This window comes from Montipora foliosa, chromosome 13 (genome assembly GCF_036669935.1).
Source record: "Montipora foliosa isolate CH-2021 chromosome 13, ASM3666993v2, whole genome shotgun sequence".
NCBI lineage: Eukaryota > Metazoa > Cnidaria > Anthozoa > Scleractinia > Acroporidae > Montipora > Montipora foliosa.
In genome coordinates this window covers 30,703,155-30,715,654 of record NC_090881.1, presented here as the reverse complement: position 1 = coordinate 30,715,654, position 12,500 = coordinate 30,703,155, and the positions used below count along the sequence as shown (strand labels likewise).

The following is a 12,500-nucleotide window of genomic DNA, read 5'->3' as shown; positions in this document are numbered from 1 at the left end:
CTGCAGACTTCTTGCACCAAAGACACTTGGTAAGCCTACCTCAGGAGTAATGTAACAAGTTTGATTGCTTCAACTGCTACTTCATTTTCTTTGTCTAGTGTCATAGCTACAAGCCTTTCCTAAGAGGGTAAAAAATTTACGTAAGACACAGAAAAAGGTATCAACATGGAAACATTAGGTGTAACGAGGCTGTATACCTTGCATCTCTCTGTCAAAGACTCCAAATTAGGCAAAAACTCCTCAACCTCATAAAGGCTTTTCAAAGCCAGGACAGCTTTTAGTCGCACTTCACCAATCTAAATTAAATCAATTAAAGGAACAAAAAAGGCAAAAGTCACGCACAAGCCACTAGGGTTTTGCATGGCTGAGCTTATCTTAGTTTCTGTACGCATGAAGTGTGTAACATTCATTAATGAGATTATTGTTACTACCCCCCTGGATGGCATGCTAGTCCACTGAACACTTACTCCCAGAAGCATTTAGCTTGCGAGGAGCAGTTTCTTGCATAAGGAACCAACACGGTGATAGGGTTAGGCCTAGAACCAATACGAGGAGTTCAGCGTACTACCCGCACAACCGTTTCTTTAAATAGGAAAAAAAGAAACACAAAAGGAAAGTATTCTTGCATAGCTTTAAATCATTGAGATCCAGAAAAAAAGCAAACCTAACTTGATGACTTAGAAAGTGTAAGTTTGAGGGTTACAAGGTTGCAAGGTAGCAAAATTTATCTGGCCCCAGATGTTTAAAAGATGGATAATGCTATCCATAGTTTGAACAACTGGAGCCTGGTCACTACAATAACGTACTACTGTACCTTATCATGTAAACTCCAAACAATGTATTTCAGGAACTTATCACTCAGAAAATATGTGCTGAAAATATCAGATAACTACAAAAATTAACCATAGTAATGAAAATTAAATGTAATAGCATCATTAAAAGTGTTCGTTAGTTTAAAGTAACTAGTTTTAGTTAAAAATAAAAGCAATCAAAATTTGATCAATCTCTTATGAAGGTTCTTGACTTACTAAACCAGGGGCCCGTTTCTTGAAAGTCCTGAAAACTGTTTGGGCCTGAAAAACCATCTGTGATATTGCCAACCGCTTGTTTTGGAAACCCGATCTTTTAACATGTTTTCAAGGTACAACAAAAAGAAAAATAACTGTGAGGTTTGACGAATTAAATTCTCTCTGTTCTTGAGATACAAAGGGAGCTGTGACACCCGCAAAATGGCCCGTAAAGTTTCAGGACTTTCGAGAAAAGGCCCCCATGATGCCATTTTAACATTTTGCTATACAATTCATGTACACTAACAGTGATCCTAGAGACTACCATAGACCCCCATTCAAGTACCTTAACTTAAACATGCTCATCTCCATTGTAACCTATAGAACATTCTTTTGGGACCATTCCGAGTTTGGAATAAACAGAGTAGTATTTATTGTAAATGAATGTTGTCCTCAGTAGCGTGTGTGTATATTTATATATATAATTTATATATATATCACAGAAATCAAGTGAGGCCTTATGGTACTATAAATGTGATGGATGGTGGATTAAGAACCTTTGCTCATCAACAGCATCAGGATGTTCCTGTTCCTAACCTCCCTCTTGATTTTTCCTGCTTTTCCAATTTAACTTAATCTTTGACATTCCATAGAGTAATGTGCTTGAGTGAGTTTACAGAGCAAGACAGAGTGGTTGGCCATATTAGCTTTAATAAAACAATAATTATTCCAACGCCACGCCTAAAGAGAGCCCATTAAACATCCCAAAACAAAGAATTTATCTGCAGATTAAGATTAGAGGAATTTTGTCAAAACACTCTCAGTTTACAGTAAATCCAGTCATTCCAAACTCTTAAATTCCCATCTTTCTTCTCATTGTACACTGTACATGTACTTGAGAATACAGGACCTAATTTGCTTCATTTTCAGAGCAAAGAAGCTTACAGCTTCTCTGTAAAAATATACCTCACCTGTACTCCTTCATCCATTCACCCATTTCTGCTATGCAAAGGGATCTGATTTCATGTCTGCAATCCCTGAAAATAGCGTTAATATTACTCATCAACAACGTCAGTTAACCCATTAAGTCCTGGTAGTGAGAGTTGACAGATTTTACTCTGTCTGATGCCAGATGATTTTCCTCGTCAACTGGGGACGTCCTAGGGCGTTTGAGGTGTCAATGGGGCAAATTAACAAAAAACTACTGAAAATGAGAATTGGCAACAATGGTCGCAGCCACAGTCATTTCTACTAATGAAAACTTTCCAGAGAAATCTTTTAATGCATAGAAGCATTTGGAATCAGCTTGCAGTACTGCATCAGGCCCAAGTTGTTCAAAAGGTGGACAGCACTATCCACCGGATAAATCACTATCCATTAGAGCGGTTTTCAATTGAGTGTCGAAAGTAATTAGATAATTACTTTGGTTTATGATTACTTCACTCAGTGATTGGTTCAAAGTTCTCGCACCATTTTTTCAACCAATCAGAAGTGAAACCAAAACCAATCATGGCTCACGCGTGCAAATTTTCCCATGCTTTGTGTCGGCTATGTGTAATTACTTCGAGTTTTGATTGGTTTGCCAGAGTCTCCGTCCTTTTTGATTGGCCAAAGTAATTACTTTGGTTTTGGTTTTACGACACTCAATTGAAACTTGCTCTAGATAGCGAAATAATCAATCAAATCAATCAATCAATCGTTTAATGTATCCAATAGCAGGTATAAACCTGAATTACAGGAAAGGTCAGAGACAGCAAACATATCTAGCATTGGTATTTAACAGTAACAAAGTTATTAAGAAGAGCTGTGCGGCCTAAAGTTGGTTAAACAGTTTTGTTCCCTGAACGGAGATTACGATCATACTCCACGACAGTGGGCAAATAAAGAACTCTGAGAACTTCTTTAGCCTTAATGACAAACGACTTGCACGAATCTATCCTACGAACATTTATCCAACAAATAGCATTATCAATCATTTGAACAACTGAGGCATAGAATTTATGAAGTTTCATATAACACAACTTGAGCAAAAAAACTCGCGAGCATATTGATGAATATGTATGATACCTGTATCGGTGAATGAACATTCCCTGGTGAACAAAGTTCATCATGTCCTCTAAGTCACTGATATTTTGTCTCAGCTGTAAGTGAATTTACAGCATCAAAAGATGGGATTAACAAGGTTTATATTCTGAATATGTCATTGCCAATAAAAGTAAAGATATTTCATCATTTTCAAACATTAATAATGTGAATTATGCTCTAATCAACAACATGCACTACATAGCAATAAGGAATTATTCTGTTCACCTCTTGCCTTTTGTTTTGTAACATCTCTATCTTTTCCATAGCCTTCTTTGAAGAAACCTTTCCACTTTCACTGTCTAATTGGCGCTAGAGTAAAAATATTCAACAATACTGTCACTCAGAACCTTAACTCATACAGCCAAACCTAAACCACACAAACCAGTTAAAGGGTTGCTTTTTTCATCATGTGTTCATGAAGTATAAGGGTTCAATTTTTTTGATAAAAGATATTTTTGAGTAACTACCATTAAATAAAAGACTGAGCACCCCACTACATTTTAGACACAACTTACTGACAGACAAATTTTAGTAAGTGCAATGTCTGGCCAAAAGCAAATGGTGAAGTTGAGAATCAAAACCAGTCCCTGTTGAAATGTCTCTAAATTGTCAAGTGGAAGGGCGAGATTCGCAGGTAGAATTGTCCAAGTTCTTTATGGCCTGCTCTGTGAGGAAGTGTGAGATACGGATTGAGCAAACAGGTTGAGTGGCAAGCCTTATTCTGATGACAACAGAAGGAATGTTACAAAGTCAGTTGAGATTGGGAATGAAGTTCCTAGTCCTTTCAAAGTGGTAAACAAGGAAGGGGAACAAGTGACCGTAAACTAAAGAGATGGTATTGGTTTGCAATTTAAGAGAAATACTATGTTGTTCGTGAAGTACAACAGTCCACGAAAAGAACCAAGTCATGCAGAGCTTCCTGTTGAGCAAAGATGCCAGCCTGGTTCAGCAGAGTCTGGTCCAGATAATATGGCCGAGACCACCGAAAGTCTTGAAAAAAATCCTCAGGGGATTGAAAAAAGTCCTGAAATTCCCAGTGTTCAGATGTGGCCATCATGCACAATAAAGAGAACTCCACATTTTGATGACTTTTATATACCTTTGAACAGTACTGTAAGACCTTAGTGGTTTAAAGTGTTCTCACCAGGCCATGCCCTTGCAGGATTCCCGCAAGAAAAATAGAAATGGCGCATTATAGCCATGCAAATGCACTCTCCTGGGCACACAAGGATGCTACTAGCAAAACAGAGTTTTAGATCTGAAGTAAGTTAACAGGTTTTAAATGGTCAAGCAAATACTTCAGCTCTTTGCTTCCTCAACCGAATGAAAACAGTTTATCAAAGCCTTCAATTTTATTGACTTTTGTCTTGTCATGATCATTCACACGAACATAGCGCAACTTCCACACCTTGACCACCATATATTGGATAAGGTAGGTACTTTGTGTAACAGATGATTACGAGTAAAGCAAAAGCAACCATATTTAATGTCGATAACTCGTAACAGTAATTCAACTGACAAACCTGAGGTCGACGGTGCACTCATTTTACTCCCCCCTCGCCATCAGTGCTCTGTTTTACGGGTATTTAAAGCTCTTTAAGCTACACAGAACGGAAAGAAGTCGAAACCGGGAATCGAACTCAGGACCTCTTGCACCAAGGCCGCGCACTAACCAACTGTAACATCCTCCGAATGTGCCATCCTCGCTCTTGCAGGATCATGTTATTTGTCCCTCGGAGCTATTCGTTGTGACATGAGCAAACTAGATTAATTCCTTTGCCTTCAAGTACCAAGGATTTAAGAAAGTGTAGATCATTGTAACGCTGGTGATGAGGACGTTGAAGAGGACAATGTAGCAAGCAAAGATCAAATTGCTGTTTCATTAAAAAGAAAGTCTGTTTTTTCAGAGTGCATGGCAGTTGCATTTACACATGGCTTGCGTATGATGCAGACAAAAAGATTATGACCTGTAAGATCTGTCTCGAGGCAAACAAACCAAATGCGTTTACAATATTCATAGCTTTTGGTTCTAGATGCAGTTTCCATCAGTAAATCAAGAGAATTTGGGCATAAAGTCCTTGTTGGTTTCCGGTATAGTACAGGGATCCACATTCGCAGTAGTCCAGTCATCCCAGACGACTAAAAACCTATCCAGACAAATATAATAACTCCAAAGGTCATCCTTTCGACGAGTGCAGTTTTAATACATGTCTTTTCATGAATGCCATGAAAATAATGTTACTATGTAGAATGTACTTTCATTCTGATCACTTTTTGTCCAATGGAAATGTGCAGCTCTCCTCAGCAATAAAAATCTCAAGTTCGGGTGCCATCTTTGACCACGTAGTATTTTCCATGAAACGATTGCAGGCTTAATTTTCATGTATCTCACAGAGTCTCTCATTGATGACATGGTTGTTAGAAAGTCATTTGAGCAAAAAGCAACGGGTAACTCATGATCTCAGCTCATAATGTGGCATTAGCTACAAGGTGTTTCGCCACCACTGGCAAAAAGGAAAACAAGTGGAGCAGAACCTGCTGCTTACAACAAGGAAAAACACAAAATCTTGGTAGTATACCGTAAAGACTTGCAGATAAGCCGCACTCGCAGATAAGCCGCACCCCGAGTTTAGCAACTCAAATTTTGGAAAAAAAGTTTTTCATGAAAAGAAATCCAAAGTCGAGACCATGAAGTGTTCTGTCGTCAATGGATCGAAAAATACTTTAAAGTCTAACCCGTAATTTTAGCTCTTTAGTAGAATAAACATCATGTCCACCACTTATGACATATGATTGATATTATTCTGGTATTTGTTCACAGGTATTTCTCCATTCAAGGCAGTTTTCCCATAGAATTTTGCGCATAAATTTGTTGTTTTCTTGCATGCACTGTGCAAAGCTGTGTAACCAGGCATAATATCGGACGATGGAAGACTGGACACCGAACTTCTGAGCACCTTTCCCAAATGGTCTCGCAGATAAGCCGCACCTACGATTTTGATCGCAACTTTTTGGCAAAAAGGTGCGGCTTATCTGCGAGTCTTTACGGTATTAAAGGAAGACACTAGACAGGAGTTGTTGAATCATAACTTTGTAAGCTACATTCACATATATTTTGCTGTGGCAAATATCGACCACTGTAAATCAGGTTCCCATGGTGCAAATAACATAATACTCCATATTCAAAATTCGTAATTTCTGATGAGAGTGTAAAATAAAAATGTGAATGCTCAAGTTGCAAGTAATTTTATCGACCACATTTTTGCCCAGGCAACCCAAAATTTGTCCAGGCAAGTATGTCATGAGATGTACTTGCTTGGCTGAGGACTTTGATAAAAAACGAGTATGGATCCCTGATAGTAGGTTGAGGGTCACAAATTTAGTAGTCGCAAGGAAGATGACAGGCAGGGAAGACAAAGAGCTTAAACTCTGAAGCCTTACAATGCATACACTGAGGATGTAAAGTAGAACAATATTCACACCATTTAACTTCTGCAACCTTACAAAAAGGTTGATTACTTTGTACATTACTTTATTGCCCTAATAATTAAGGGTTATAATCATCTGAGTAAACTCTGTTTGCCTCTCATCGATATCAATAGTCACATTATTGATTATCTGGACTATTGAAATCGATCCCAGATAGTCAAGGTTCACAAAATGTTTTTGAATCTTTGCAGCTGATTAGGACACAATCATACCTGTGTGTGATCAAGTTCTACATGGACAGTCTTTGCAATACGTATCACTGACGTGACAAGTTTCATTCCTAAGGATAGTGCATAAGACTTATTAGCGCTTAAACTGTTATGGTTAAAACATAACATGTATGAAATAAACATTTTTCCTTTATGTTACTAAAAATTAAAAAAAAAAAAAATCATACAAGCCAGAGCCATACCATAATCAATTCACTATTTTCTCAAATCCCATAACACATCTCGACATGAAGATGTCCCAAGAGAAATAAAAAACAAGTTGTCTTACCAGCTAAAGAGCTAGTGTGTCTGAAAGCACGTACAGGAGAGTCTGACAATCGAATTAGCCAAGATACCAATGTGTCCAGCATGTACTCGTCATAAATTATGCTGTGCTGACATTGCTGAATCAGTGAATCCACAAAATCAATAAAATTGGCCTGAAAATGAAGAAAATACTGTCATTCCTTCCATGTGGAGGACTGTTTAACTTTCTTGCACAACCTAAACCTAGGCTATCTTGTCTTTGGAAGTACAATGCTAGTCTGGGCCATCTCACCCTCTTTCATTTTTTTCATTACAATCTTAGACAAACATAGTTGAGGCTTTCCCTGTTTTTTAAACTTTCAGACCATAATTTGAAAAGAAGGCCAACAACTTTGCCCACCCCATCCCACGCAGTGTTGTTAGGAGGGAAGGGGAGCCATAATAGTGAGTGAATGTAGGATGAGTGAAAGAAATGGTCCGTCTATAAGATAAGTGCAAGGATCACTTCACTCTTTTGTCTCCAAGTGAGTTTTTCCGCTTCCTGAGGAACGAATAAAGTGAAAAATGTTTTTTTTCAAACACAGCTGGGAGAATGGGGTCCAGTGTTTGGGGTGGTCTTCAGGTCACATGGTTTGTTGGTGTCTCAGTTTGTTTTTTTGCCATCTGCCATTGCCGGACCTGCCCCTCCAACCCACCCCTCATGAGTTTTCCCAGACCAGATTTGTAGCTTTTGTTTTTTAGAATGTTTATCACATTCCATTCAGTTTGTACATGTAAGTAGTGTTCATGATGGAGTTGTTATGTTTTGGTGGCGCTAATAAAGGTCAGGCTGCATGGTTCGCTTAGCTTGGCTCCCAGTTGTGTGTGAGAACCTGCACTGCAAATCAACGCCTGTGTCGCAAATGGATGTTGGGTGCTCAAGGATCTGGGGACTGATACCAACGACCCAAACCCAGGTCGGTGGAACACCCCATAAGCCTGCCCTACCTGCAACCCAGCCACAAGCCCCGCCTATCACACCAGACCCCAAATCAAGCACCCATCACACTGAACAGTGAGTTCAATGGAAAAACTATAAAGGAGGGGCCCTGACTCCTCTGAATAGGGAGAGGAGGGTGGGGAAATGGGTTGTTTCAAAAAATATCCACACACCCCCGACGGATGGGATTCTGGAGATTCTCGTGGGAGGGGGGGTCAAGGACCCTGGAAATCCAGGCGGGAGGGGGGGGTTGAACTCGAAAAAGTCTTCTGCGGGGGTCATCTGAACCGATAGTTCATGCGATTCGAACGTTTAGTTCGGTGACAGTTTAGCGCTCTCAGACCCTGAAAATAGTAGAAATATTTTGTTCAAATATTTCTCACCTGACATAAATGATAATCTAAGTTCCTTCGCAGGTCCTTTTATAGCAGAAAATGCGAACAAGATACTAAAGAAAGAGCCGTCGCAACAATATTGCAACGAAGATTTTGAAACCCCTGACACATTTTTACTCGTACCCAGACCCAGCGCGCCACCGTTGTTTCATGTAATGATACAAAGAAAGAACAAAGAAAGCGCAAAGAGCAAAGAAAGAACAAGGGCAATTGATTTTTATGAGCTAAGAGTGTATAAACACTGGTTCGCGTTGTAGCATTTTTGCTCCTTTCTTTTCTTAGTTCCACACAACAGAATTTTTATATAATTTAGCCAAAGCTTTAGAAATTGAAAAAGAACATCTACGTGATTGTGCGTATTTTCTATTAAAAATAAATTAAATTTAAGCCTAATATTTTTTCCCAGAAATCCAGGCAGGAGGGGGGGGGGGGTCTTTTGTCTTGGAAATCTAGACAGGAGGGGGGGTCTTGGGCTTCAGGAAATCCAGGTGAGAGGGGGGTTAAAAAACGAACCCATCCGTCGGGGGGGTGTGGATTTTTTCTGGAATAACCCAATACTTGAAAACACCCGAACACCAACACACCAAAGGCTGAGCCAAGCAGAACCACAAGGACATGCGAAGGCGCACAGTCACATAATGACCGCTAGAACTGCCAGAAGATGCCACGGAAAAGCCCCACGTGCAAATAACACACACACATGCTAAAAAACGCTGCAGGCACACCCCCAAAATACTGATAAACTCTAACGCTAACGCCACGCCAGACAAACTGTGCAACTTGCTTCTGGTCGTTAACTAAGTTAAATTGCATTTAACCCTATTAAACATTTTTTTCAAAGCTGACTTTCTTTGCACCCTGGCCAAAAATGACCAAGCGTTAAGGTTTGTGGTTTTTGCAACCTTGTAAAATTAGCCATTTTGATCAGTTATATTTCCACATGGCTTGACCTTCAGCTATATTCCTATACCACAAAGCCAAAAGCTTTACGTAGTTATGAAGTAACTCTCTAAAGAGGATGAGAGAAGACCAAGGAAATGAAGTAGCCAATAGCAAAGATGAAAATCTTACCCTAAACCTTTTGTAAGCTTGCCCTGTCATAATAAGAGGATATTCATGGCTGTCCTGAAACACAAAAAATTTGCTTCACTGTCTTCACATTTTAGCACACACTTTTGATGGGTTACAGGTGTTTTTGAAAGGAAGGGTTTTTCATTTAAAGATGCTTGAAATTGGTTGTAAACTACCACCTTAAGATAAATAAAGCCCTTTAAATGTTGGGGTTAGGGTTAGTGAATCTAACTCATTTTAGTCCAGTTAACCCACTGACTCCTGAACCTCCCCCCCCCCCCCCCCCCAATTGACAAGTAAAACCGTTTGGCATTAGGCAGAGTAAATCTCACTCCTACAGTTCAGTGGGTTAACAGATGCACTCAAAGACGTGACGTAATAGGTAACTATGGCAAAAAAAAGCCATCTAATCACAGGTGCTCCAAGCTCAGTGTGAGGGAAAAGCAACAAAATTATAAGCCTTAGGGTATATGCGAGAATCCCGATAAAAGACCTGAAAAGATAATTTTACCAAAAAAATTCTCTTTTAAATAGCCTCACCTTATTGCCATTGTGGGTCGGTTCCTTCCTGTATGTTTTTTTTCCAGGTTCAACGTGAATTAAGCCATTATCAGTTCCTCGGTTGTCAACGGTTATAGTAAAATACCAAGGCTGAACACTGAATTCTCAGGAGCTCACCAAATTGAGTCAAATATTGCTGGCTAAAATTCCATCATAGAATTCAAGGGCAAAGGTTTTTCTTTTATTTCAATCTGCTAGACACACAATAATTGAAGCCCTGCCGAGTACGTCAGGTGGTTGTTACCGGTAATGTCCTAAAATAATGGATAAAACGATGAAAAAGATCCTCTTTCAGATCGAACACCACATGCGTCCATCGAGTTTCTGCTGGTTACAAGTTTTTGTTTGTGGCTTGGTAATGAATCTTTGTTTGTCTTTGTTTGGTAACATCGCCAGGGATGACAAAAACCACACAGGAAGGAAGCGACCCACAATGGCAATAAGGCTGGGCTTTTTAATTGAGAACAGTTTCGTAAAATTATCTTTTCAGGTCTTTTATTGGGATTGCCATATAGATCCTTATAATTTTGTTGGCTTTCCCTCACACTGAGCTTGTGGGGCACCTGTGATCTAATAATACAGCATTGTTTCTCTTTAAAAGCTTATAATAAAAAAAACGAACTTGGTGACCCCCAACTTTTATAGCTTCAAAGTGATTAGTTGGCTCAGACAAAACTCTTCGCAAAGTGAAAAAATACTCTCTACAGCAGTTTCATAACCAACTTTCACAACTGGAAAATTAAGGTGGTTCTGATTGGTAGGTAAGGTAAAACTAGATAGGTAGGGTAAAACTTACCTACCTTCAGGTATAAATAAATCTTATTACAAAAAGGATTAAAATGAAAACAAAGAAAACTACTAACTATACTAACTAAAGTAATTGAGGCTGCTGAACAAGGATGCCATGTATGGGTCAGTTATATCTGCTAAATGAGCTCGCTTTTGAAAGTGTGTTTATTTAATTTCATTTTACAATCATTTCGAGAGATTGGTCATTATAATTAACCTAATTAACTTTAAACTTTCTTTTTTTGACCGACTTTATATCCTGTGGTGTTGATCTTTTATGTGGTAATTAGAGTTTAGTTTTAAGCCCCCTGTGATGAGCTCATTTAGCTCTTGGGGCAAACATGTAAATAAATATGTTTAAATAATAATAATAAAAAAAGATTGATTGTTTTATATCATTAGGTAAGCTGTTCCATAACACAGCTCCACTGTAGCTATAACTTCGCTTACCATAGTTAGTGTTAGACACGGGATAAAACCAGATCTTTAGATAACCCGGTGTCTGATTCTTTACAGCTTTGTACATTGTGAACATTTTTCTAGCATTATGTTGATGATTAAGTTTGTTCCAATCTAAATCATGAAACAGTTGATCACTAAGTACTACTGTCATAAGTTGAGAAGGTTATGATACATGCAAGCGTGGCAGAGTCCTGCAAATTTTGTAATTTCTGTGAGAGCCCCTTTGAACAGGACCCCCACACTTCACTACAAGTATTTCACATGGAACAAAATTTCCTATGCATTTAATGGCACTTACACCAGAGACAATCTTTTTTGAGATTTCTGATATATAAAATTCTCAATTTAAATTCTGATCACCAAGAGATTTTGTAGTGGGAACTTGTTCTACTTGAATTTGGTTTATTTGGATTGCAAGATTCATGGTAACATTAGACAGCCTCTGTCTAGAGCCAATTAACAGAAAGTCTTTTTTTGTCATATTTAAAGTAAATTTATTAGTGATTAGCCATAATTGAATTTTCTCTAAATCTGAATTCATACATTTACTTATCTCTTCAACATGATTGCTCGTGAAGGTGATATTGGTATCATCAGCGTACAATCTTGGCTGGGAGTGGTATCAACACTTGGACAGACCATTAATTAACCCTTTGACGTCCAAACCGGCCGAAACCGGCCAGACCTAGTATTTTACTCTGTCTAACGCCAGACGATTTTACTCGTCAATGGGGAACCCCTGTGAGTCAATGGGTTAATATATGACAGAAATAAAAGACGGTAGTCATCTGGTAGGGTATACGAAATAATCCCATTGCAGGTATGCCCCTATAGGAAAAAAATTCGAACAGCCCTTTGGGACACTTTCTTGTGTTGAGTATTCTCGACATCAGCAGTGGGAGACACGCAATCCTATGTCGAGCAGTGAAAGAGTTCACGATTGGTCTATAATTAGATGGATCAGTTCTTTTCCCTGCATTTTTGAAGAGTGGCATGATTCAGGCATTCTTCCATTTGTTCGGGAAGATTCCTATTGATATCGACTGGTTAAATATACAAGTATGGGATTCCGACATTAGATCTGGAAATTCCTTTGAGGAGCCTGGAGGAGATAAAATCAAGTCCTGTTCACTTAAATTTACAGAGCTTAGTAAGGTGCAGCAGTACTTGTGATTGAGTTATAATT

General features: G+C 38.8%; 1 protein-coding gene across 2 annotated transcripts in view; it reads right to left on the bottom strand.

The window, feature by feature from the left end:
- The window catches only part of LOC137982690 (cohesin subunit SA-1-like), a 60,849-nt gene that overhangs the window by 26,297 nt on the left and 22,052 nt on the right, over positions 1-12,500 (bottom strand). For both annotated transcript variants that reach the window (XM_068829824.1, XM_068829823.1), the window contains exons 8-16: positions 9,503-9,556; positions 7,080-7,230; positions 6,794-6,861; positions 3,318-3,401; positions 3,075-3,148; positions 1,979-2,044; positions 815-872; positions 198-296; positions 40-119 (exon numbers count right to left, since the gene is read on the bottom strand). In XM_068829824.1, coding sequence (XP_068685925.1) covers positions 40-119; positions 198-296; positions 815-872; positions 1,979-2,044; positions 3,075-3,148; positions 3,318-3,401; positions 6,794-6,861; positions 7,080-7,230; positions 9,503-9,556 — 734 coding nt within the window. The remainder of the gene's footprint in view (positions 1-39; positions 120-197; positions 297-814; positions 873-1,978; positions 2,045-3,074; positions 3,149-3,317; positions 3,402-6,793; positions 6,862-7,079; positions 7,231-9,502; positions 9,557-12,500) is intronic.